Source organism: Natator depressus, chromosome 5 (assembly GCF_965152275.1).
Source record: "Natator depressus isolate rNatDep1 chromosome 5, rNatDep2.hap1, whole genome shotgun sequence".
NCBI classification, from domain to species: domain Eukaryota; kingdom Metazoa; phylum Chordata; order Testudines; family Cheloniidae; genus Natator; species Natator depressus.
The window spans coordinates 26726385-26751309 of NC_134238.1; the positions used below are offsets into that span (position 1 = coordinate 26726385).

A 24925-nucleotide genomic window follows, 5' to 3' on the forward strand; every position below is an offset into this window, starting at 1 on the left:
GGAACAGAAGCAGTCTCTTCACCTTAATCACTGAGAACGTGTCAGTCTGGAACTTCTACCATTAATTTAAAAAAATGTATTGTCCTTTATCTCAAAGATTTTGCTTAAATTTTCTGCTCATGAAAGTGCAAAACTAACAGCAATGACCACCACTACAATAAACATAGTACAGATGGGTGTTGTGTTGTGTAGGTTTCTACTTACGTCTCTGCCCATATGTCTCTCTGGTAACCTGCAGCACCCTCCTAATACAGTACTGGTGCTCTCCTCCCAAGCAGGGATTTCCAGAAGCACTTTCCAGGGCCAGTCCCACAGATGTCAAAGCCAGACATTTAAATGTAGTCCTCTGTTAATAATTCATGAAAGCACAGATTCATTAGTGTATTGTTGAAATAGGGACGGGACCGTACTGGCCATATTTAGTTTGGCTCTTTGTGTTGAGGCCTTAAATATTCCATGGTGATAATGATGCTGATCAGTTGATCAGTGAACAGATGGGATAGGAAGAGGTCATCAGTTGCTGACATCTGTTTTGAGAGGTCTGTTTATTAGATTATTGGATTTTTCTTTATGAAGCTTGGTAAGTGAATTCAGTCGATCTGGCCTTTCTTGCCTCGGTGTGCTGCTGGACTTCTTTTTTTCACTCCTTTGGATTTATCACAACCTGCTGTTTGTATTGTGGTAGAGCATAAGGGTCCCCATCGGGAACAGGCCCCAATGTGTAAGCACAAAAAGATGGTCCCTGCCCCGTAGAGCTGACAATCTGGGCAACTCGTGAAGGTTGGTGTAAATTGTCACACAACTTGTCCCTCTTTAGCGACATGAGGGTGATGGGTTAGATTCTGCTGGCATAACTCAGGGCCCCCTGGTAATGCAAAGTCCCCTGGGAGCAGTACCCAGAAGAATCTGGCCAGGGCAGCCAAAGGAGAAAGCAGTGAAACTTTCATTCCCTAGTGTGGCCTCCAGTCACAGTTTCAATGTTCTCCTGCCCCAGTGGAAGCCATGAGGGGAAGGAAGCAGTGCGTATGCTGTCTGGGACAGTCTCATGTAGGAGGGAGGCAATGCAGACTCTGCTCACTGTCTGCATGGGAGAATTACCCAGAGGCACAGCAGGCCTTCATAAAACCTGATGTTTTACTAGCAGTTTCCCCGAGGTCACAAACTCATAGAGAGCTGACATGTAATTTGGAATTCCCCCTGGGTGGAATCCTTTGGGTGAAACGTTTTGAAATCAATGCGAGCTTTACCATTGATTTCACTGGGGCCAGGATTTCATCCCATCTCAGAAATATGTTCGTCTGAAAAACATCTGCATCCAGGTGCACAGATCACTGAGCCTTGGTCCGCACTACAAACTGATGTCGGTATAACTATGTTGCTCAAGGGTGTGGAAAATCCAGACCCCTGAGTGAAACAATTGTATTGTCCTAACCCCCAGTGCAGTAAGCGTAGACAAGCCTTGAGAGTGAACACTCTGGAAGCGCTACACTGCTACATCATACATATTTGCAGATGACTTCATAGTCTATTAGAAAACTCATAGCCTTATGATTAAGGAAAAAAAGTAGAATCTAGCAGTTAGAGAATCATACTGGAACCCATGACTTCTGGGTTCCATCTGTGACTTTGCCATTCACTGGTTGCCTCAGTTTCCCCATTTATAAAATAGGCCTTGTACTATTCATTTCCGTCATAGTGCTGCTGTGATTATTAGTGATAAGTGGGGTGAGAGCCTCAAAGTATAGGTGCTCTGTGTGTGCAAGTGTTGTTTAAACCCACAATAGTGGATTATACTCAGATGAAAAACAGTACTGCAGGATCCCCACTCCTATCCAGCCCCCACTTTACCATGGTTGACAGCTGTTTGTGAGAGAGGAAGGGGAATAATTAGCATTGCAAGAACAGCTGCTCACACAGCTGGCTGGCAGGGGAGGCATTTTTTAGGGTAATTGTCTCTCTTCACCTGGAAGTGGAATTCACCCTGTCCCTGAGGAGAAGATGTGTCCACATGGGTTCTGTCTTTAACCTGTGGTCCTCTGGTTGGGTACCTCATGCTTTGTGCTATGAATAGTGTAATCAGGCCACCACTTGGTACATTAAAAACTAGGCTTGACGAAACACGTATAAATATACAATAAGGAACAATTCTGCACTGTCGGGGAGAGGGACCAAATGACCTAATAGATCTTTTTCCATCTCTAACTTCTGTGACTTTGTGGTCCAAAGGTTATATTCCAGGTTGTATAGCATAGTGGTCTTCTTGTTCATGTAACAGGACAAAACAATTAATCAACTCTGGTAGAAATGACTGGCTGAATTGAAGTTTATCATGTGTTAAATCTCTACAGAAGTTCTTTCCCTGCTGTTCTTTACACATTGAATGAATGTAAGATAGGAAATGAAACTCTGAGTTTGAACTGTACTGATGCCAGGACCCCACTGAGGTTTTACACTGCCCTGTGCAGTAGATTAAATATTTCTGCCTGATGCGCCTCTTCCTTTTTAAAAAAAGGGTTCCTCTTGTCAATAGCAGGTTTGCCAAACTTTGCTCAGTCACCTCACAACCGCTCCCTGCTTGTCAGTTCTGACTGTTTCCTACTCACCCTTAAAAAGAACAGGAGTACTTGTGACACCTTAGAGACTAACAAATTTATTTGAGCACAAGCTTTCGTGGGCTACAGCCCACTTCATTGGATGCATAGAATGGAACATATAGTAAGAAGATATAGATATATAGATATATATACAGAGAAGGTGGAAGTTGCCATACAAACTGTAAGAGGCTAATTAGTTAAGATGAGCTATTATCAGCAGGAGAAAAAAACTTTTGTAGTGATAATCAAGATGGCCCATTTAGACAGTTGACAAGAAAGTGTGAGGATACTTAACATAGGGAAATAGATTCAATATGTGTAATGACCCAGCCACTTCCAGTCTCTATTCAAACCCAAGTTAATGGTATCTAGTTTGCATATTAATTCAAGCTCAGCAGTTTTTCATTGGAGTCTGTTTTTGAAGCTTTTCTGTTGCAAAATTACCACCCTTAAATCTTTTACTGAGTGGCCAGAGAGGTTGAAGTGTTCTCCTACTGGTTTTTGAATGTTATGATTCCTGATGTCAGATTTGTGTCCATTTATTCTTTTGCTTAGAGACTGTCTGGTTTAGCCACTCCATCAGGGGCTCATTCACCTGCACATCTACCAATGTGATATATGTCATCATGTGCCAGCAATGCCCCTCTGCCGTGTACACTGGCCACTAAGTCTCTAAGGTGCCACTAGTACTCCTTTTCTTTTTGTGAATACAGACTAATACGGCTGCTACTCTGAAAACTACTCATCCTTGTGCATGTTTAATGTCTGAGTGATCCAACCTGTAATCTGAGGTCAATCGCTCTGAAAATACTCACTTGAAGCTCCCTCAATATACATACCCCACCTCCAGGAGTATGTTTGAAGGTATTCAAGTGTAAATTTATTCTCCGTCACCACTTTGTAGGACTTTACCCCTTTAAAACACTGCAGAAACATAAGCGATGTACTCACACATGGCGCACGTGTTGATCTGGGCCTTGTTAACTAATATTTGCAATTTATTCCTGTAGACTAGGGGGGAAATTATTTAAATAAACAATAATACAATTTAAAATAAAGAAAAATATCTGAGTTAACTGGTACTTCATACACTTTTGACTATTAAACACATGTATCACTGACTGAGAAGGAAATACAAAAAAATCCGTCCTTCTATGACAGTTTCGATATTGTTACCTCAGGGCACCTTTCTGTGCTGTAGACATCATATGCCAGCGTGGTGGAAATGGTGATTAGAAAGCCCATATGTTGGTAATATGGATCCCCTGCAGTGCAGACAGAACAGTTAACAACTACATGCTGGTTAATAAGCTTAGATGGTGCTGCTTAATACATTCAGCACTTACCATACTGTCCCCAAACTTTGAATGAACAAAGCAGCACTTAAGATAATTGAGGTTAAACAAATCAGCATGTTTGTAATGTAAACAATCGGGTGACACATGGAGGTTCTGAAATACACATTCGTGAGAACAACAAAGATGCTACTGAAGGTAGGCAAAACCCACTCATCTGGCAAATGGTTATACTGTAAAAAATATCTTGTGAGTTATTTGGTTAGTTCTCATTTCTACCATTTTTAAAGCATCTTTATGATGCAGTGTAAAATCATTGCTGAAATCAAGCACTTACCCTAAAATCTGCTTTGTAGTTTTGCACACTGAGAGAGAATTCTGTTTACTTGAGAAAGCAAATTGCATTTGTTTGTAACAACAAGCAAGCAGCCTGCTAAATCCTCTTGGATTAACTGGTATGGTATGACATTCTGGCTCTGAGTTTAGGTGAATGCAGCAGTGGAATCTGCGATGAGGCTTCCTGTATTAACAGCGGCACCTGCACTGCAAGCCAAGCTGATTCATACGTGTGCCTTTGCCCTCTTGGATTTAAAGGTCGGCATTGTGAAGAAGGTGAGAGGACACCAGATGTGTTTTATTTCTGACTTACGTGTTAGTCTGTGTTCAATACACTTTCTCAATAGGATAAGATCACTTTGGATGTCATTGAACTGTCAGAAAACAGCCCTGATTTGTTCCTTCTCCTAAAAAGCACAGGCATATGCTGATAAGATGGTGATAGATGCCTTGTGTGCATGTTATGTTGTTTATTTTTATGGGCTAGAGTGCATCTTGCATGGATAAGCAGGTGAGACTCCACGCTCCCTTTGGCGTGGATAGGGGAACGGTTGCAGTCCTTGTGCACTTCAGAGCACGGGGACCACTCCTTCTTCACACTGCCTGCTGGGAAAGCCATTCTAAGGGCTTGGGAGAAAACAGGGCCGTGTTCCTGATGTTTCTCTGTGCCTGACCAATAGAGCTGGGCTGTCTGAGGAAGGAAGTTCAGCAGCATGTTTATCCTGTGTGCCTGAGAGCTGCAGAAGGAATGGCAGGGCTTCTAGTGTGACAGTAGATTTAAATGCATAATGAAGAAAGCTGTCTGAAATTGGTTAGGGAGTTAGTCAATTTCTTACCTTAGAGCCCAAGCTGACCTACTTGTTTTTTCTGGAATTCCAGCATTTATCCTGGCCATACCTCAGTTCAATGAGTCGTTGAGGTCATTTGCTACAACATCCTGGCCTTTGGAACCACAGAACTACCTTTCATTCATGGAGTTTGAGATGACATTTCGTCCAGATTCAGAGAATGGGGTCCTCTTGTACAGCTATGACACAGACAGCAAGGACTTCCTGTCTATTAACATGGTGGGCAGCTATGTGGAGTTCAGGTTTGATTGTGGTTCAGGAACAGCCATTATCAGGTAAATATTAGTTGTAATTGTTTTTCAAACAATGCCACGATGAAGATATGGGAAAGGAATAGCCATGCTGGAGAGGCTACTGGTTTGTGTAGGTATATATTCACTCTCCAACAAAATCCAGTGACGGGTACTTCTAGAGAAGGCATAGAAGCCGTGTGTCTAACTGCAATACTATAACACGGGTATTTTTTCTTGTCCGGTGGTCTGAAGCTGACATAAGCATTGATAGCATTTATCATTTCATCCTACCCTGCAACTGCAGATGTTATTCTTATCCATATAGGGAAAATACTTTAAAAATATTCACCTCCTTGCCTCACTAATATTATCACAAGAAATTAAGGAATAATATATAATGAAACTAGATATTTTACAGTCATCGTTAACAATAGCCTAATATGTGGCAATAATGTATGCAAAGATGTGAGTAACATAGTATATTGCCTGTGGCCATTATATATTGTATGTTTCCTGTGTTCATAAGAAATGATGGTCATACTGGAGGCTGTGAAATATACTGATTTTCACTCTGGGAGGGCTTGAGTACATACATTCAGATAACATCTTTCAGTCTCTATCTTCAATATGTAATCCATATTAGAGACACATATTGAAAGAAATTATGATTTTTCCCCAAATACCATTTTTACTGCTTAAAAACACTTTGGGCCAAATTCTAACTCAGATAGATGGATGCACTTCCCATCAGGAGTTGTACATGTGTATATGAGAGTGGAATTCGTTTTTTTACATTTAAAAAAAACAGAGAGGGAGAAAGAAACTAATATTTGGATTTCAAATAGATTGAGGAAAAATACAAGTTGTTATTAATTGCTGAAAAAAGGAAAATTGGTCAACCTGATGGTAAGCTTACTTGAAAACAATCAAAGCTATGCACTCATACAATACAGAGTACTAACAAAGAGTAATAACATACAAATAACTGTGTTAAAAGGTTTGCAGGTTACAAAGTGAAGCACTCAAAGTAGGAATTTAGGTTGTCCATGCTACCTTAGTTCTGCTGCCTTGTGTGTATTCAGTTTTAATAGTCTTTGATTATATGATCACCTGTTACTTTTTTTTCCAAGGGATTCCTCCCTCATTCAGTGCACAGAATGGACAGGACATAGGGAACAGGCAGCTGTTCAATAAACATGATTACTGATGATGAGTTAAACATGATTTATTCAGTAAGCACACCATCCAAAGCCTGTAACAAATATAGAATTACTCATTTCATCACGGTACTTCCTTGAGCACTCATCATTATAGTATCTGAGTGCCACACAAACAATGAATATCTCTCCAACACAAAGTAGGAGAGCATTAGTATCTCAATTATACAGATTCACTATACAACCTTGATGGATGGGGATCAAGAATCAAGTCCTGTGAAAAATATAGCATGTGATCATGTAATTAAAGACTGTATCATAAATGCACGTGTGCAAGTGTTAGAGCATCTAAAAAAATGGTTTCAAGAATCTTTTATAATGGCAAGTGTTAGGCAAACTACATGTAGGAATCACTGGCAGTTCTTCATGCAATACTTAAGTCTTGGACAGCACTATTCTTCCACAGATCTCAAAGACGAGGTAAGGAGCATTATACACATTTTGCTGATGGTGAAATAGGCTCACAGAGTTCATAGGTGACTTGCCCAAAGTCACACATGCAGTCAGTGCCAAAGCTGGGAATATGACTCGTGTCTCCTGGCTACCTTGGCCATTGCACCATGCTGAAATGAGCTGGATGTGAATGTTATCATTATAATTAAGGATAGATGAGCTCGTTGCCACTTTGATGATGAGAGTTTAAACATTCATCTTGAAGGTGACTGAGTTTTGTGCTTGCTTAGGCAACATGGTGAGCAAAGAAGCAGAATGCAGGCACATAGCAATAGAGGCTGTAAAAGGAGGAGACAAAAAAATTGAATAGACGATTAGGTACAGGCTACCACTATGACAGCCTATCCTGTACCAGGATCCACTGTGCCCATGAGACTTCATGTGGGCACAGATATTCACATTCCTGGATCTTAATGCAGGATCAGGAACCTAGAAATGAGGGGAAGTGAGTCTATCCCTAGCACATAGCCAAGGATTCAATATAACTAGAAAAACAATTAAAAAAACCAACTCATCCTTGAGGAAAAAAGGGTTTAAATTGTATTAAAAAGGGTTGACAAACTTGTACTAGTTTTGCAAACTCTGTGAATCCAAAAAATAAACTTACAGTTCTGAAGATCTCAAGCTCTGCAAGGTTCACCCATCCCTAATTAAAATTACAGTTTACAAAAGCAGGAGGGTTGGCATGATGATAACTTGTTCTGCAAAGGACAGAGAATATATGTATAGCATCTTATTAAGTAGTCAGACTCATCTGGTTTCTTTATTACATATTGATTTATCCAAGGCATTAAACCCTATTACCCAGTGATTTATCCAATGTGATTAAACCCTAATTGTCACTAAACAAGAAAAGGACAAAGAATGAATGACATTGCTTGGTGATGCTTTTTGGAGGGTTTGGTGTCAGAAGAAGATTGGCAGAAATGCGTACAAAAGGCTTCGAGATATGATTTGGATTTGAACTGCTTTAACCTAAAGTAGTAAAAATGACATTTCAAAGTAAAGGGAATGTCTATAGGACTTCATTAATTGTAACATCTGTGGGGACGTGGTTTCTATCCACTCTGCAGACTGTTTTTCTGTCCCAGATTAGTGCTGGGTTAATAAAGATTATCTGAACAGTTTTAAAATGTTTCCTGCGAGACTGGTGGTCACTTGGCATAACAATTGGAGATTATGGTTCTTATTCAGAATCTCATTACACAATTAGGATCATATTTTGGTTACAGCCCATAATGTACAACATTCAGTTTATTTAAAAAAAAAAAAGGATCACTGGGATGGCCTGCATCAAAAGAGCTTATCCGAATTGAATGGATAAGCAAACACAAAATGTTTCTGTCTCATAAGGCGACAAAGGCTTTGGGGAACTTCTGCCTTAGGTAAATTTCTGTAACGCCAGCTTCAGTCATTGGGAGTTGGGAGATGTATAGCTGAGACTTTTTCCTCATGTATTTAAATCTAAATAACTGCAGAAATTGAATAGAAATTTTAGCTCTCAGATAGTTAAATGTTCACTGGTTGCTTAAAGTGGTTTCTTTTACAAATAAAACTAAAATGCTTTTAGTTTAATATGGGAACACTGACACATATTCCTTCACTGCCAGTGTTTAGAAATGGTGCCTTCTGTTGCACCTCATATACATCGAGCTTTTGTGCAGTCATATTTTTCCCCTTTCTTTTATTTAGTGCTAATAGGTAAAGATACTCAGTAATTTGTTTCTGTTGAAGGAAGGGTCATGGACATTATCTTCAAAAGGCTAGTTGGTAAAGAAAAATGTTTGAAAGTATCAAAAAAATGCACGTATAGACTTCTTATGGGTTTTTATGTTTGTGGTTTTTGGTTTAAACAGGAGTGAAGAACCTGTCGTTCTGGGCCAGTGGCATGAACTCAGAGTGTCTCGCACGGCGAAGAATGGTATTTTGCAGGTTGATAAACAAAAGCCAGTGGAAGGAATGGCAGAGGTAAGAAGCATATAATGTATATTCTCATATATAAAGCAATTTGTTCATAAAATGACCTAACTTCTCATCTAAACATTAACAAAAATGAGATCTTCAGATAAGCCACAGTCCCTGATCTCTGAAGCCTATAAGAGTTTATTGAAGCACATATATGGGGCAGCCTCTTCTTTAGCTTTGAGTTGGGAAGGAGAGGAGCCCAGGACATAACTGGCAGCACCTCTCTTCTGCCTTGACCCAGGTGTTTGTGCTTTGACCTACATTTCTTGTTTCATACATGAGGTTCATTTCTTCCTCTTCTTCAATTTATCGGTCATAGTTGTACCTATTACAAAACACCAGCATGTGCATTTTTCAACCACTAGCACCTCTAAGCACAAGAGTTAGAATTTACAGTCAGAAAAGCTTTTTCTCCAAATAAACTGAGACTTAAGCAGGTTGAAAAATGGCTTGTTTATTTTCTTCATGCAGAAATATTCGACTTTTCATTGAAAATCTGAAAACCCAAGTTTTCAGCAAAAAAGTCTTCAGGTTTTCAGGCAAACTAGCATTTTTATATGGAAAGCAGACACTTTTCATGCAAAATTTCATTAAATTGGAAATCCAGTTTTCCCTCAACAGGTTCAATGGAAAATTTTTTTACCAGTCTATTGTGTTTTAGTTAAATAATCAGCTTAATTATTATTTATTTATTAAAGATTGTTAGTTAAAAATCTGTACAGCACAATACAGAAATAAAGGCTATTGTTACCAAGCTGAGTTGGAGACTGGAGAAGTGGCTGCAGCTTGATTTATCCCTAACTAATTTCCAAAAACTCTCCTCCTTATATACTTGTTCAAGAGAAAAAGTAATTCCTTTCCCATAACTGATTTATCTGAGGCATTCCTTTTATGGTATTTCAGCATACCTAATCAATGAGCTAAATATATCTGTAATTTATTTATCTTTTTATGGCATTTTAGCTTATTTTATCAATAAGCTAAAGACGTTTCTAACTACATCCTTATTATAGGAAACACCTGTGGCAACAAGTAATTCCTAATAAGCTAAAAACATCTTTCAGTGAGTAACATATTGTATGGAATATTGAAGACATTTGTAATAACAAGTATCCCTCATTAATCAATCACAAGTTGTCTTTTCCTGGGTATTTGGACACATTCTCAACAGGTCAGGGTAAAAATATTACATACTTTCCCTTATTTGGTCACACTCTAAAGTTCAACCAAACATCCAAAGTCCCTAGAATCATAGACACAAAGCTCTAGAATTATAGATACAAAGCACTTTGGTTCATGCGCAAAGGATCATAGCATTTTATATATAAATATAGGAATACAAAGAATCATGGGTAATCTGGTTCATCTGCTATCAAGCCCTAGATGAGATTCCTTCAACAATCTGGTCCATAATGAACAAAGGAGAAGAAGGTTTCTGTTTTTTTCTCTCTAGCTGAGCATTGTGCAGCAGCTGTAGAGAGCGGTTGGCTTTGAAGCTACCAACAAAGAACTCCTGCAGAACTAGAATTACATATTTATTATGTCCTTACCTTTAGAGTCTTTCCAATTCATACAAAAACGTTAACCAGAACTCCAGTGTAGTCTGAGTGACTGCGTCAGCTTCCAGCACCCAGTTCAGACACATGATATTTCTTCTTTTTATCTGTTTCCCGTATTACAGGTTTGCTTTTTCAAATACTGCAAGCGTTTGACTCTTCTCTGTTTAGTATTGATTTTAACTCTGAGGGCCTGGTTCTGATTTCACTGCTACCAGTATCACACCAGTTTGACTTCAGTGGAGTTATTCCCACTTCACACAAATGTGATCAAGAGATCAGAATTAGAACTGGCTAAAAAAAGGAAAGAGAAGAAATTAAATACCATTTTAAAGTCCCCCCCCACACCCACACTTTTTATCAAAATGTTGAAACATTTGAAATTTTCCAGACAGCTCTAAATAGAATCAGGCCCAGCCACTTACTACAGGATCCACATAGTCCCTTCCACGTTAGCATGAAGATGTAAGGCTATGTTGCATACCATACAGAAATACTGTGACACCCAGGGCTCTCACCCTTCTAAAAATATAAAGCAAGCTAGCCTGAAAATGCAAGCATGGTTGTAGCTGATCTAACAAAAATGGATTCTGACTTTTGTGACAGGGAGCTTTCACGCAGATTAAGTGCAACACTGACATATTTATCGGTGGAGTCCCTAATTACGATAACCTGAAGAAGAACTCTGGGATACTGAAGCCTTTCAGTGGAAGTATTCAGAAGGTACATATTTTGAAATAAACTAACTCTGTGCATTCACTTCATATCTTCGTATCCCTGACACTTGGACATCGAGGGTGAAATCCTGGCCCTACTGAAGTTAATGGCAAAACTCCTGATAGGCCAAGATTTCATCCCTAGACCTCAGCAACCCTTCACAAGATGCTTGATTTCTCCTTTCTTAAAAATACATTTAACAATCAAGAACACCATGTTCTTCCTAATGCTATTGACAAATTACTGGTAAGTGTTGTTGCTGTTTTTCGATTTACCTTCCATGCTGTACTGATCAGTGAACCACAGACATGCTGGGTCAAAGTCAGAGTTGATGTGTGAAGTTGTCAAAATTAGACCTCCTTAGACTCATTTACACCTATATGTAAATAAGTGAGCATAAGGGGAGTCTAAAGAATGCTCAGTGATGGACAAAGTATAGACAGATAAATGGTTGGCATAACTTACACGCTAGTGACCCAGAAGAAAGTGCAAGTCAAAGTAGGGTGAAGACTAACATAACGTAGTGTAATGTAACTTACACACTCTTACAGCCTTCCGTTAGTTGCTTTTCTTGCTACCCTCCTTTCTTGTGGCCTCTTAGCGCATGAGCTATACCAACCTACTCACCCTTTCCTCAGTTAGTGGTCAAAATTCAGAAGTGATGTTTAATGGAGTCAGGTGTAAGCAGACTAAATTGGTATAATATACACAATGAGGGGCCAGAAGAAAATATAAATTACTCCAGCACTGGTTTCCTCTAGAGTTCTTTAGAATAACTTAGCCACACTCTGAATGTAGCCCGGAATCCTGAGAGTTAAATCTGAGTAACTCCATAGAATTAAATAACAAATCAATGAAGTCCATAGTAAATGGATTAAAAACTGGTTAATTGATAGATCCTGAAAAAGTGATTGTAAATGGAGATTTGTCATACAATAGGGGTGTTTTTAGTGCCACTACTCTTCAATATCTTTATTGATATGGAAAAGGATACAAAATCATTGCTAGCAAAATTTGCAGTTGACACAAAAATTGATGGAGAGGTAAATAATGATGAGGACATGTCATTATAGAGTCCTATTTTGATTACTTGGTAAGATGAGCTTGTTAGAACAAGGTGCATTTTCATAGAGCCAAATGCAAGGCCATACATCTAGGGGCAAAGAATGTGGGTCACTCTTACAAGATGGGGGACTATATCTTGGAATGCAGTGACACTGAAAAGGACTTAAAGGTAATGGGAAATAATTGACTGAGCACATGGGTAGTGGGTATCATGGACTTGGAGAGGCTGTGCCTCCCCAAACAGCCTGATGTGGCTCCACCCACGCTCCGCCCCTAAGCCCCTTCCTGCAGTTACTTCCTGGTTCCCGCTCTCCCGTAGCCCAGGCTGGCTAGGGCTGGGGTGACTAGTGTGCCGCCAGGACTCAGGGCAGGTGGTGCCGGGGCCACAGCACCCACCTGGCGCTCGGGGTGCTGGAACTGTGCCACCTGGTGCTCTGGGACTGGGGTTGGGGGCCCACCCAGAGCTCCAGGGCTCGGTGCACTGCAGCCACACCGCCCAGAGCTCCGGGACTGGGGGCACTGTGGCCATACTGCCCAGAGCTCTGGGGCAGGGGAGCTCTGGGGTTGGGGTTGGGAGCCTGCTCGGAGCTCCAGGGCTGGGGGCACTCAGGCGGCCCAGGGCTGGGTAACTGGGACCACATGGGAGTGCTCTGGGCAGAAGAGGAGAGTGAGGCGTGGGGCCTCAGGCAGAAGGGGAGGGGCCGGGAGCTAGGCTTTCCCAATGGCCAGTTCACTGTCCACCCATGAGCACAAACTCCCAATGCACTGCTACAGTTAAGAGGGCAAACACAAATTCTTGGATGCATAAGCTGATGAACATCAAATAGAAGTAGGGAGGTTTTATTACTTCTGTGTATGGCATTAGTGAGACTCTTAATGGAATACTGTGACCAGTAGTGGTGTCAACACCTAACACAAGATGTTGAAGAATTGAAAGCCATTCAGAAAAGAGCTTACAAGAATGATCTGAGTCTTTGAAAATGTGTTTTATAGTGAGAGACTTAAGAAACTCAATCTATTTTGCTTATCCAAGAGAAGGTTAAGTGGTGACTTGATCACAATCTACAAATATGTATATGGGGAAGAAATTTCTGACAGTAGATGCTCTTCAATGAAGCAGCAAAAGGCATAATGAGGATCACTGTGTGGAAGTGGAAGACAGACAAATTCAGACTAAAATATAAGATGCACATTTTTAAGTGAGGATAATTAACCATTGGAACAACTTACTTAGGGATGGTGGATTCTCCACCACTTTCAGTCAAAACTGGATATCTTTCTAAAAGGTATAGTATAATTCAAACAAAAATTATGGGCTTGATGCAGAAATTATTGGTGACGTTCTGTGGCCTGTGTTATGGAGGGGTCAGATCAGATGATAATACTGGTCCCTTTTGGGGTTCAAATCTGTGAAACTATTAATGTAAATGGACTTTTGCAATATTTACACTGATGTAACCAAGATCAGAATATGGCACCTTGTGTATAACTTGGTTATATATTAAATGAGGTTGTACAAAATGCAATATTTTTTCTTAGAGAGCTCAAAATGTGGACATGTTTTGGAAGAATCCTATAGTTTCACAGATATCTTCAATTGAACTGCTCCCAACATTTTAAGAAGTAACAAATTGGACCTTTTGCCCATTGCTAGTTGTGAGTTCTCCAGGCAAACATACTAGCGGTAGACAGTGCTAGATACACTGCTCTGCATAACTTTCCTGTTATGTTCTCCAAGATATGTCTGTGATGGGTAGGACCCCTTGGGGAAGCCACCTGATGTGCTGAGATACCACTGAGTCTACCTGTTCTTCCAGCATGGGCCCCCTTTAACCTGTCTTGCTGAGCCAGGCTCTTAAAATGTCCTCTAACACATGCACAGGCAGGGCCACATCCAGCTGCAGATCAGCTCTGGGAAGACTCAGCTTAAGGGACTTGCTTCAGTACTCAGATATCCACCGCCCTTGGAGTACAGACCCAAAGATATACTATGAAATTCGCCCCTCCCTCAATGTGGAGAGAGGTGTGCACCCTCCCCCCCCGGTAGAAATAACAAAAACGGGGTTATATTGTAAACCAGAAATAAATGTATTAACTATAACAGGTCTATTTTAAGTAGTTAAGGAGGTAGCAGACAGAACAAGGCAGATTACTAAGAAAATAAAACAGAGCACGCAAACTAAGCTTAATACACTAAAAAAACTGGTTACATGTAAGTTCTCACCCTAAATGTGGTTCTAATAATCTTCTTCACAGGCCAGATGCCCTTCCAGCCTGGGTCCAGTTCTTTTCCCCCTGTTCAGTCTTAGTTGTTTCCAGCAGTCATCTGGGGTGGGGTAGCAAGGGAGAACTCACGACCTGGATTACCTAAATTCCCACCCTTAAATAGGATTTGCATAAGGCGGGAGTGCTTTGTTTCCTAGTTTGACCCCCCTCTAGCTTCTTGTGGAAAAGTAGAGAATTCAAGATGGGTTCCAGTATCAGGTGACATGGTCACCTGCCTCTGTAGGGCCCCTGTAGCCATTCTACACCGGCTGACCCACAGATTCACAGGAAGACTAAGCTCTTTTACAGTCCATTGTCTCTTGCTGATGGGCCATCAGCCCTGTTGGGCTTTTTCATTGTTTTACCTTAAGTGTTAGCAGGGGGCGTCACCCAAAGTAACATTGTTGAAATATAGCTACATAGTCAATATTCCTAATTGCAGATACAGAAATGATACATGCCTGGCTATAGGCTAATCACATTCAGTAAATCATAACCTTTCCAATGAGATCTCACATGAGCCATCTTGAATAAAGTATATCTCAGTTATGTCATATTCATATCATAAGCATATTTTCATAAAAAATATGGAATGACACATCACAATGTCCTTCTACAATAGGATGAAATTGACTTCTTCAGCAAAGCTCATATAGTATTTTAATCCTGGTGTATAGCTGAGCTACAAAACAATGCACCAAAATTCAGACATAAGGCTTGTAAATATCAGGCAGCTTTTATCTGATTGGGTTCTTAAGTTGTTTTGTGTTTCAAGGAAAAACAAAAGAAAGTGTATTTCCCCCACCTCAGGATAAACAACTAAATGTTTTGGAAGGCTAAGCTCTGAAAACTCATTGATGACAATAAACAGATGTTAGATCAGGTTTTGAAAACAATGCTTTTCTCTGGAGCCATTCAGGGAAATCCTAATGCTAAGTATTGAATAATAAAGCAAAAAATGTGTTCCTGAAGGGGTAGCATCTGAATTTGGAGATTTCTGCATTGTTTTCTCTTGTCTTTTAACCCAAGATTATATTGAATGACCGGACGATTGATGTGAAGCAGGATTTCACTTCTGGAGTCAACATAGAGAACGCTGTCCATCCCTGTGTGAATTCTCCATGTGCTAATGGGGGAAACTGCATGCCCAAAAAGGACAGTTATGAATGCGATTGCCCTTTGGACTTTGATGGCCAGCACTGCCAAAAAGGTAACAATGAGGTTTTTTTCAAACTTTAAATATAGAATTCTTCCAAAAATAATGGAGAGATTTTGCACATCTTTCAGAATAGAAACCAGAGGGCTTGCACTTTTTCTGCATTACTGCACATTCCACTTACCCGTAGCAGCATCCATTCTGTCATTTAGGAACATGATAATTGCTATCTCAGAACAGAGCAATGATCCAGAGATGGTACCAGGGCCTGTGGTCACCCACAGTAGCCAGTGCTGAATGCTTCAGAGAATGCTATAAAACTCCCTAATTATGCAGCCCTATCTGAAGGGGGAATTCCAGCCTCTCTCCTCCACCTGGTGATTATCTTACACCCTGAATCATGAGGATTGATAGCTTTTGTAATTTTATCCTCGCTATGTTAACAACAAATGCTGTTCTTATTCACATCAAGGTCTAATCCCTTTTTTAGCCTCTGACTACCCTGTAATTTCACAGTAGGTGCAATTTCTACCTCAGCAAAACATTGGAGACCACCAAGGAATTCTTTCCAAAACAAAGAGTTTTTTTCTCCTCTACTCAAAGAGACAATAGTGTATTTCAAACCAGTAGGTTTATGAAAGAGAGTTAAGATTGCATAAACATGGAAAACATGCACACAGTGTTATTCCTGCATAAGCTTTCGTGAGCTACAGCTGAAGTGAGCTGTAGCTCACGAAAGCTTATGCTCAAATAAATTGGTTAGTCTCTAAGGTGCCACAAGTACTCCTTTTCTTTTTGCGAATACAGACTAACACGGCTGCTACTCTGAAACCAGTGTTATTCCACTAGATGGGGTTGTTTCTCTTCTGTCAAGTATTATCTTGGGAGACTCGCTAGGGAAATGATTGTGCTACACCAGCATGCTAATTTAGAAGGACATTAAAATTTCACTCTTTAATTATCACAGACAGTTTTTCAAATGAAAAGTATGTGTTTCGGTTAAGTCATGATGAAAAAATAAGCTTTTCTTCTCAAAAAAAGAAATTTAGCACAACAAATACATTTTATTAAAAATAAAAAAATGCAAAAATGCCCTACATTGATAATATTGTGATTTAACTAAAGATGGAGCATCATTAATTCCAGAGTCTTTGGTTTGTCATTTTATTGTCTAGGTATTTACAGGGTGCTAGTGGAGAAGCCTGACATACACAGCTGTGTGTACTGCAGTACTTACATCTACAGCATGAGTTAAGGGCCAGTTAATGAATTAGAGATAGTCTTGTCAACTTCCTTCCAATGCCCTGAACATTGTTTCACAAACATGCTAGATTAAAATTCAAATTTGTTTTAACCAAATTTCTGTGGCGACATTTTAAGAGCACTTCTCAGATCAAGAGGTGATTATGTTAAAAAGCACCTTTTCCAATGAGACTTAGGCTTGTCAGTTTTTAAGTCACTTTTGAAAATAGGACTTTGGGACCCTAAGTCACACACAGCACCTTTGAACGTTTAACCAAGGTGATATAAGTGCGAGTACATAAGACACATACTTTGATGTCTTAACTGGATGAGGAGTCAATAGTTTTCTGCTGAAATCATTGTTGTATGTTTTCTGTATAAGCTGTGATGAGTGGTCGTGGTAATTAATATTTAATAGTTAAGAAGTACCAAAAAAGCTAACCACTCTTTTTCCCTTTGTGTGAAATTCAACCTTGTGCTGAAGTCTGCGCATGTCTGATACATGACTTAAGACCTCAAAATAATAATTGATGTGTCCCTCTGCAGAGGGATGAATTTCACCATTTGTGCATTTTAAGTAGATAAAACTAAATTAAAGACAATAGAAAGAGGGTGCCCTACCTTCTAAGATTGTTCCTCTCATCATACCACCACTTTATCTAGAGATACACTGCAAAAATGAAGCAGGGAAAGCTCAGTGAAGGAAAGACCTGCTTAAAACAGGGCAGACTATTGAAATCGAGATTTTAAAACCATTGAAAAATAAAATCTGCATGTTCTTGTTTTGTTTTACGCTGACGCGCTGCAGAGTGTGGGAATTACTGCTTTAACAGTAAGTACTGCAAATGGTGTGAAAACTGCTTTGTCTCTGCATGCCTGTGCCTACTCTGTCAAGGTGATAGCTGGATTTACAGTGCAGTCTGCATGCAAGCCAAAAATATCCGATGAAGTGGGCTGTAGCTCATGAAAGCTTATGCTCAAATAAATTTGTTAGTCTCTAAGGTGCCACACATCCTCCTGTTCTTTTTTCGAGGTTATACAGTAATTCTCCAGCACCTCGTCATGTTAGTGTTTTTAAATGTGACTTCAGAACTCATTGAGAGTGCCACGCTGACCATGCTAGAGACAGAAGCAAAGTCCCTGTATTCCAGAAAAAAAGGGTCTGCACCAGCTGACAGAGCGCTTTGTGGAATCCTGCACTGCTGCTCCCTGTGTGTCTCAACCCAACCCTGGAGGGTTCTCAGGAGTCAGAGGGAAAGCCCAAATCCACAGACACTTAATTGTTGCAATGCCTTGTATTACAGTGCCTAACTTTTAGATGCCTACCTATCCAGTGGAGTCCACAAACTCTGAGTTAGGCTGCTAGGCTCTCTGTTCAGTGAATGGGGAAAGATAGGCCCCTGAGGATGAGATCCACAAAAGCTAGCATGCCAGGCAGACAGATGCATAAACTAGCCAGTGGGAGATACTGAGGCGAGTGATGTATCCTAAGTCTCACCCCTCTCAAGGAGTTAGGCGCCTAAGTCCAGGCTGGAGGGAGGTGCTATCTCTGCTTGGGGTCCAAGGCCAGGAGCCCGTCTGCTGGAGTCAGGCATCTAAGCTGTTTCTAGCCAGTATGGTGGAGTACACCTAACTCCACACACGACAGCCGGGGGCAAGGGGTTATACAACCCCTGTATAACCTTTAGCCCAGTGGTTAAAGCACTCACCCTGGATGTGGAAGACTCCAGTTCAATTCCCACCTCTCCCTGATGAGGCGAAGGGATTTGGATGTGGGTTTCTCAACTTCAGTCAGTATAACCATTGGGCTGTAGAGTCAGTCTCTCTCTGGCCCAATGCACATTTTATTATTTATCTATAGTGGGACAGCTTCAACAAGAGAGATGGAGAGAGACCCACATCAGAATATCCCAGAGTCCAGCAGTTAGGGCACCAAGGGGGTTTAGGCACCTCCAGGGTTACGTAGCAGTTTAACAGGGGTTTTGAGGATCTCCATCATGCCTAAATTTTGGACTTGGGTGTCTAACTCGCGCTTTAGTTGCTTTAGTCCTTCTGTGTAGTTCAGTGCTCACCATGGCCATTCAGGCCATCCTCTGCCATGATTGTTATCTAGGATTTCAGTTAGAGAAGTGGTTTGGGCACCTGTCTGTTGGGAAACCATTTAGATGGTGACATGTTTTGGTTACTGCTAGCCTAGATAGAATTCAGACTGACAATCCAGCTCAGTCAGAGTCATAGCAAAGGAAGAGCATACCAAGGACTCAGCACTAATAAAGACAAAGGGCTAGATTGTGTCTCTTTGGGTATGTCTACGCTGCAATTAGACACCCTTTGCTGGCCCATGCCAGCTGACTCAAGCTCGCGGGGCTCAGGCTAAGGGGCTGTTTAATTGCAGTGTAGACATTTGGGCTTGGGCGGCAGCCAAGCTATGGGACCCTCCCAGCTCACAGAGTCCTAAAGCCCAGGTTCCAGCCTGAGCCCCAATATCTACCTTAAAAAGAAAAGGAGTACTTGTGGCACCTTAGAGACTAACCAATTTATTTGAGCATAAGCTTTCGTGAGCTACAGCTCACTTCATCGGATGCATATGCATCCGATGAAGTGAGCTGTAGCTCACGAAAGCTCATGCTCAAATAAATTGGTTAGTCTCTAGGGTGCCACAAGTACTCCTTTTCTTTTTGCGAATACAGACTAACATGGCTGTTACCTTGAAAAATATCTACCGTGCAATTAAACAGCCCCGAGCCCTGTGAGCCTAAGTCAGATGGCACAGGGCAGCCGTGGGCTTTTAATTGCAGCGTAGACATACGCTTAGGCATTGCTCTGAGTAGGAAGTGAAACTGCTCAGGTCTGTTCCAGCAAGGGCAATACATGGTGCACAAATGGGGCTACCCCTTTGAGCCTCTAGGCAGCAAGGACTCTGCCATCCCCAGTCTGTGTGCAGCAGGAGGAGGTTCCTTGAATCCTTGCACTATCTTGCTCACCCACACTAGGGTCAGAGACCATCTGGCCTACAGCTTTTCCATTCATGCAGTGACTGCCAGGCCCAATTATAATACAGTTTCTTTTGAAACCTGAGACAGATTTCAGTCTTTCAGTAGTGTTGCACAACACATTGTTTCCTCTTCAGACATATTGGACAGTTTTCCTAATTTCCTTACTGATGCAAAAGCCATATGTTACCTTCTGAAATTCCCAGTTTGCCCTTATTGCTGCTGGTGGCTTTCAGTGTGCACAAATTACGACAACTTTGTATTAACAGTAGTGACTAGAAGCCCCAAGCAACAGTGCGACCCCATTGTGCTAGGCACTGTACAAACACAAGTGAGAGACAATCCCTGTACTGAGAAGCTTGTAATTTAAATAGCCAGGGCATACAAGCTGTAGCAGCAGAGGCTTCAGCATTCAAACAGAAGATTGAAAACTGGGTCACGGAGGGATTAAGGCCCTAATCCTGCAAAGATTTATGCTCCTGCTTAATTTTAAATGGATTAGGACCTAAGGGACTTGATCAAGATCACATAGGAAGTCTGTGGCAGAGTTGGGAATTTAATCCAGATCTCCTGTCTCCCAGTCTAGTAATTTAACCACAAATCTCCATCTGAATAGTGCTCATTTTAATGTTGATGTGCTATAGAAATGGGGGGGGGGGTTGGGCATTATCCTAGAGTAGCTTTTTCAGCCACCTAAAAATTGTTTCAATTAATAAAATTTTCAATTTTAAAAATATTGTAATTGCTTCCATCAGTGAAATAAAAGAACTGAGGTTTTTACTGCTCATTCTGCCAAACTCTTTCTGCACTTGTCGTTTGAATGGAACATACACTTATAGCAAAGCATTTGAAAAGTTCATTAAAACCTTCTGGAGAAGGAGGAATTGATACTAACTGCTAGCAGATGGATGAAATGAATTCAGCTATTTTATGAATCCATAAACTGTATTATTAAGGAAATGATCAATTGTGTGAGCACTGCAGCAAATTGCAGGACATTCAGACAAAAATTGCGGCCACAGCAGAGCCTTGCTCAACTGTTCTTCCCCACAAATGCTCTGTATGCTGAATGCTCAAACTCAGTCACTCTTCTACTGGCTTCAGTGTGAGTATATTGTCCAGAATATTGCAAAAGAGCTCTTTTCCCCAAACAAGGGGAAATGACTAGTCCAAACCAACAGCTATGTATATTGTTCGCTTTCCCTTATTTATGGACCACTAGATATTGCAATAATCACAGCCTAGAAAGAAGTAGGATGTTACGTAAATCTCAGGATAGAAATTTAGTAGTGAAAACAGAGCAGAAAAGCATGTCTCGCTCTTATGGGAGCAGATGTGAATTAGCAAACATTGCCAGTCATTAGCCATTTTTGTTCTTAGGCAGATGTGGGCAGGCTTGATCTGCCTTCCAAGCCTACTGTGAAACTTCCTGAGAGGCTCCTAAAGCCTCTTGCCACTTGAAAGGATAGAGAGTGGTAGAGCTAGTCTTGGAACCATTGAAATTATGAGCCAGCTTCTTTGTTGCCTTCAATGAGGCTAGGCTAATTTACACCAGCTGAGTTTCTGGTCCACTGCCCAAGAGCAAGGGCTTCTACCTACAATGCCTCCCAGAGCATTTGGAACCACACTTGCAACAGCAGTCTCCTGCTCTTCCCCTGCCGTTATCTGTACTGGGAGTTGCCAAGGAAGCATAGGTGCTGACTCCATGGGTGCTCCGGGGCTGGAGCACCCACCAGCAGCCCTGTGGATCAGTGACTCCCCCCTTGCCCCCCACAGCACCTCCCGTCCACCGGCGGCCCTGCCAATCAGCTCCTCCTCCACCCTCCCAGCACTTCCCACCTGCCACGATCAGCTGTTCAGCGGCTTGGGGGAAGGTTGAACCACAAATTTCTGCTGAATGGTTATCGGGCTCAGAGAGGGGTAGGAGGAGGAGTCTGTAAACACTGGGTAAAACAGACAAAAATAGATGTTAGGACCATTTTACCTCTTACTAGGGTGACCAGACAGCAAGTGTGAAAAATCGGGACAGGGGGTGGAGGGTAATAGGAGCCTATATAAGAAAAAGACCCCAAAACTGGGACTGGCCCTATAAAATTGGGCCATCTGGTCACCCGACCTCTTACTGTCTCCATTTTTCAGCTAGGAACTACTTTCCACAGTGGGAGGATAAATTGAATATGAAAAGAAAGCCACAGGCAGAGAGAATAGGGCTGGGTGTGGGCATGGACGAGATTTCTTGACTTTTTCCCCACCCTTGGGTGTGGGCATGGACAAGATTTCTTGGCTTTTTCCCCACCCTTGGGTGTGGGCATGGACAAGATTTCTTGACTTTTTCCCCACCCTTGGGTGCAAAACAGCTCGGCTATTTTGCTCAGCAGTTTATCTGTGCTGTCAGCTTGGCTTAGTGTCAGTGAGTAGTGGCTGTAAATGGAGTAAATAAACTGAATCAGTGAAGCAGTCAATTCACTGTATTTTCCTGCCACTAGCTGATAGTCTTTGATTTTCTTTCATTTTTCCAGCCGTTACAGAAGCCATTGAAATCCCACAGTTCATTGGCCGTAGTTACCTCACATATGATAACCCGGATATCCTCAAAAGGTAATTCACCGACCCTGACCCTAAATGATTCTGCTTTTCCTTTACCATTAAACTATAAAAGATGTTGTGTAAGTAGGTGCTATTGTACCATCAGTTAGTCCTGCCAAGCCATGGTTGCCACATGGAATATGTTTCTTAATGTTAGAAAAACAAACTTTTTAATCATACTTATATCCCCACATCACTAGCATCTGAGCACCTCTCAGTCTTTATTGTGTTTATCCTCTTCACATCTCCATGAGGTAGAGTAGTGCTGTTCTCCCTGTTTTACAGATGAGAACCTAAGAGACAGAGCATTAGGTTCATAAACGGACTTACGCGCCTAACTGCCCCTTTAGGCACCTAAATCCCAGAATCTGGTCCAACTGGGATTCACAAAGTCCCCAATAAGCTGCCCCTGAACCATGTAGTGCCTAAACTTGCTTAACGTCTAAGTTTTTGCAGTAAAAATTCCATAGGCACCTATATTTCTACTTCTGAATATGCATCCTGCCGCCCCAGGCCAGGTGTCCAAGCAGTACGCGAAGTGAGAGAAGAGAGCTAATGCTCTGCCTAACTCTCCTGCAAGGCATGCTGGGGTAAGCGTGCTCAGAGCTTGCCTACCAGATCAGGCCTATATAGGCAAAACAAATTTGGAATCTCTTTGATATGCCATCACCAAGGATCTAGTGCTGTTACCCTTCCCTCCCTCCCCGCCTCTGTATTTATAATCATTCCTCATCAAGTCATTCCTGAACATTGGGCCTGATCCCATCAACACTTGGAACTGGCACTACAGCTCTGACACTGATGGCAATAGGTGCACAACTAGAATTTTCCTAAGGTGGGGGCCCAGCCCATGTATGACCTCGCTGAGCCCTCTCCTCCCCTTCTGAAGCAGCCCTGGAAGCAGCAGAGTTGGAGGAGACAGCATGAGGAGATGGCAGCACGGGGCTCTGGGATGTGGGGAGCCACAGCCAAGAGGCCCAGGAGAAGCATCCACTCCTGCTCCAGGCTATGGTGGTCACTGACCGCTTCAATCGCTCTCACCTGGGCCAGTCATGGGAGATGGGATTGAAGCTGTCAGTGACCAGCATGGCCTGAACTGGGGAGCGGTGGTATCTCCTCCTGGAGCTCTGGCCGGGTGTGATTTCGGGGGGGGGGGGGGAGTCAGCAAGCAGCACCCCTCCCCCCCCCCCCACACACACACCTTCCCGAGCTGCAATCACTGGTAGTGCAATGGCCCAATCATAGCTGTCCTGTGCAGGCTTGGCACTGTGAAGTATCCTGGGGTGGTGCTTGGGGGGCGGGATATCCACTTGACGCACCAGCTGCAGCCCATCCTCTGTGCTCAGGTCTTTTCCCTGGGCAGGAAAGTGCCCCCCTGGCTGTACCTAATGGCCCCCTGGGTCTGGCCTCGGTTCGCTGCTTCCCAGAATCCTGGAGAGACCAGAACTGCCTGGGATTATGGCCGGGGGGAGTTTCCACCCGCCCCTCACCCCGCACCTTCCTGGATGGGACTACTTGCAGGAGCAAGCACTTCCTGGTAACGTTTCTGGGCCTGTAGTCTGTATGTTCTCTGGGGCTGACCGCATTTATTACATGCCAAATAAAACAGCACCACACATTGGCAGTCACCCTCGCTATACCCACAGCCTGTACTAAATTGCAGGGCTGTGATAGCTCCTGCCAGTACATTTCATAGAACCAAGGATTCCAACACTGCAGTAGCATTTCTAGGAATTTTGCACTGAGAAGGGGAAGTTTAACTGTGATCAGAGTAAAATATGTATTATGGTATCAAATCATACCTTGCTGAGTGTTAGAGTACCCAGTCTATAGGTCCCTAAACAGCCTTGTGTTGAGGGGTACATTGGTAAAGTTCAAAAGGGAAAAAATACCCATCTCATAACTTTCCTGTGTGATTATTTTTTCTCCCAATCAAACAGAGTATCAGGATCACGATCAAACGTGTTCATGAGGTTTAAGACTACCCTGAAGGATGGTCTGCTGATGTGGAGGGGAGACAGTCCCATGCGCCCTAATAGTGATTTCATTTCTTTAGGTCTTCAAGAAGGAGCGTTAGTATTCAGGTAATCTCTAACTGGTTTAATTATTTACACAGTGTGCACAAATCACCACGCTGTACAGTAATGTTATTACCTTTCAACATGGAGCAAGGACCCCCTGGGATTATAACTTCATGGTCTTGTGCACTGATAGAGTTTAAATTTGTTTGGTCCCTTGGACAGGTGCCTGTGTGTTTCAAATGCACCCTGCTACTTGGTTTTACATTTTTTCCCCCTGTGTCAAGCACCAAATTGTTTTCAAATTCAAATATTCTTACTGCCAAAAAACAAAATCTAAAACCCGGGCACATCAGACAACACACACAAAGTCATGTGCTCTCAGA

At 41.9% G+C, this 24925-nt stretch overlaps 1 protein-coding gene across 1 annotated transcript in view; it reads left to right on the top strand.

Moving 5' to 3' along the window:
- The window catches only part of EGFLAM (EGF like, fibronectin type III and laminin G domains), a 127588-nt gene that overhangs the window by 91692 nt on the left and 10971 nt on the right, over positions 1 to 24925 (top strand). Inside the window, exons 14-21 of the mRNA XM_074952493.1 lie at positions 4376 to 4501; positions 5105 to 5348; positions 8833 to 8944; positions 11104 to 11220; positions 15574 to 15754; positions 17751 to 17774; positions 22455 to 22533; positions 24462 to 24605. Of these exons, the coding sequence (XP_074808594.1) occupies positions 4376 to 4501; positions 5105 to 5348; positions 8833 to 8944; positions 11104 to 11220; positions 15574 to 15754; positions 17751 to 17774; positions 22455 to 22533; positions 24462 to 24605 (1027 nt within the window). The remainder of the gene's footprint in view (positions 1 to 4375; positions 4502 to 5104; positions 5349 to 8832; positions 8945 to 11103; positions 11221 to 15573; positions 15755 to 17750; positions 17775 to 22454; positions 22534 to 24461; positions 24606 to 24925) is intronic.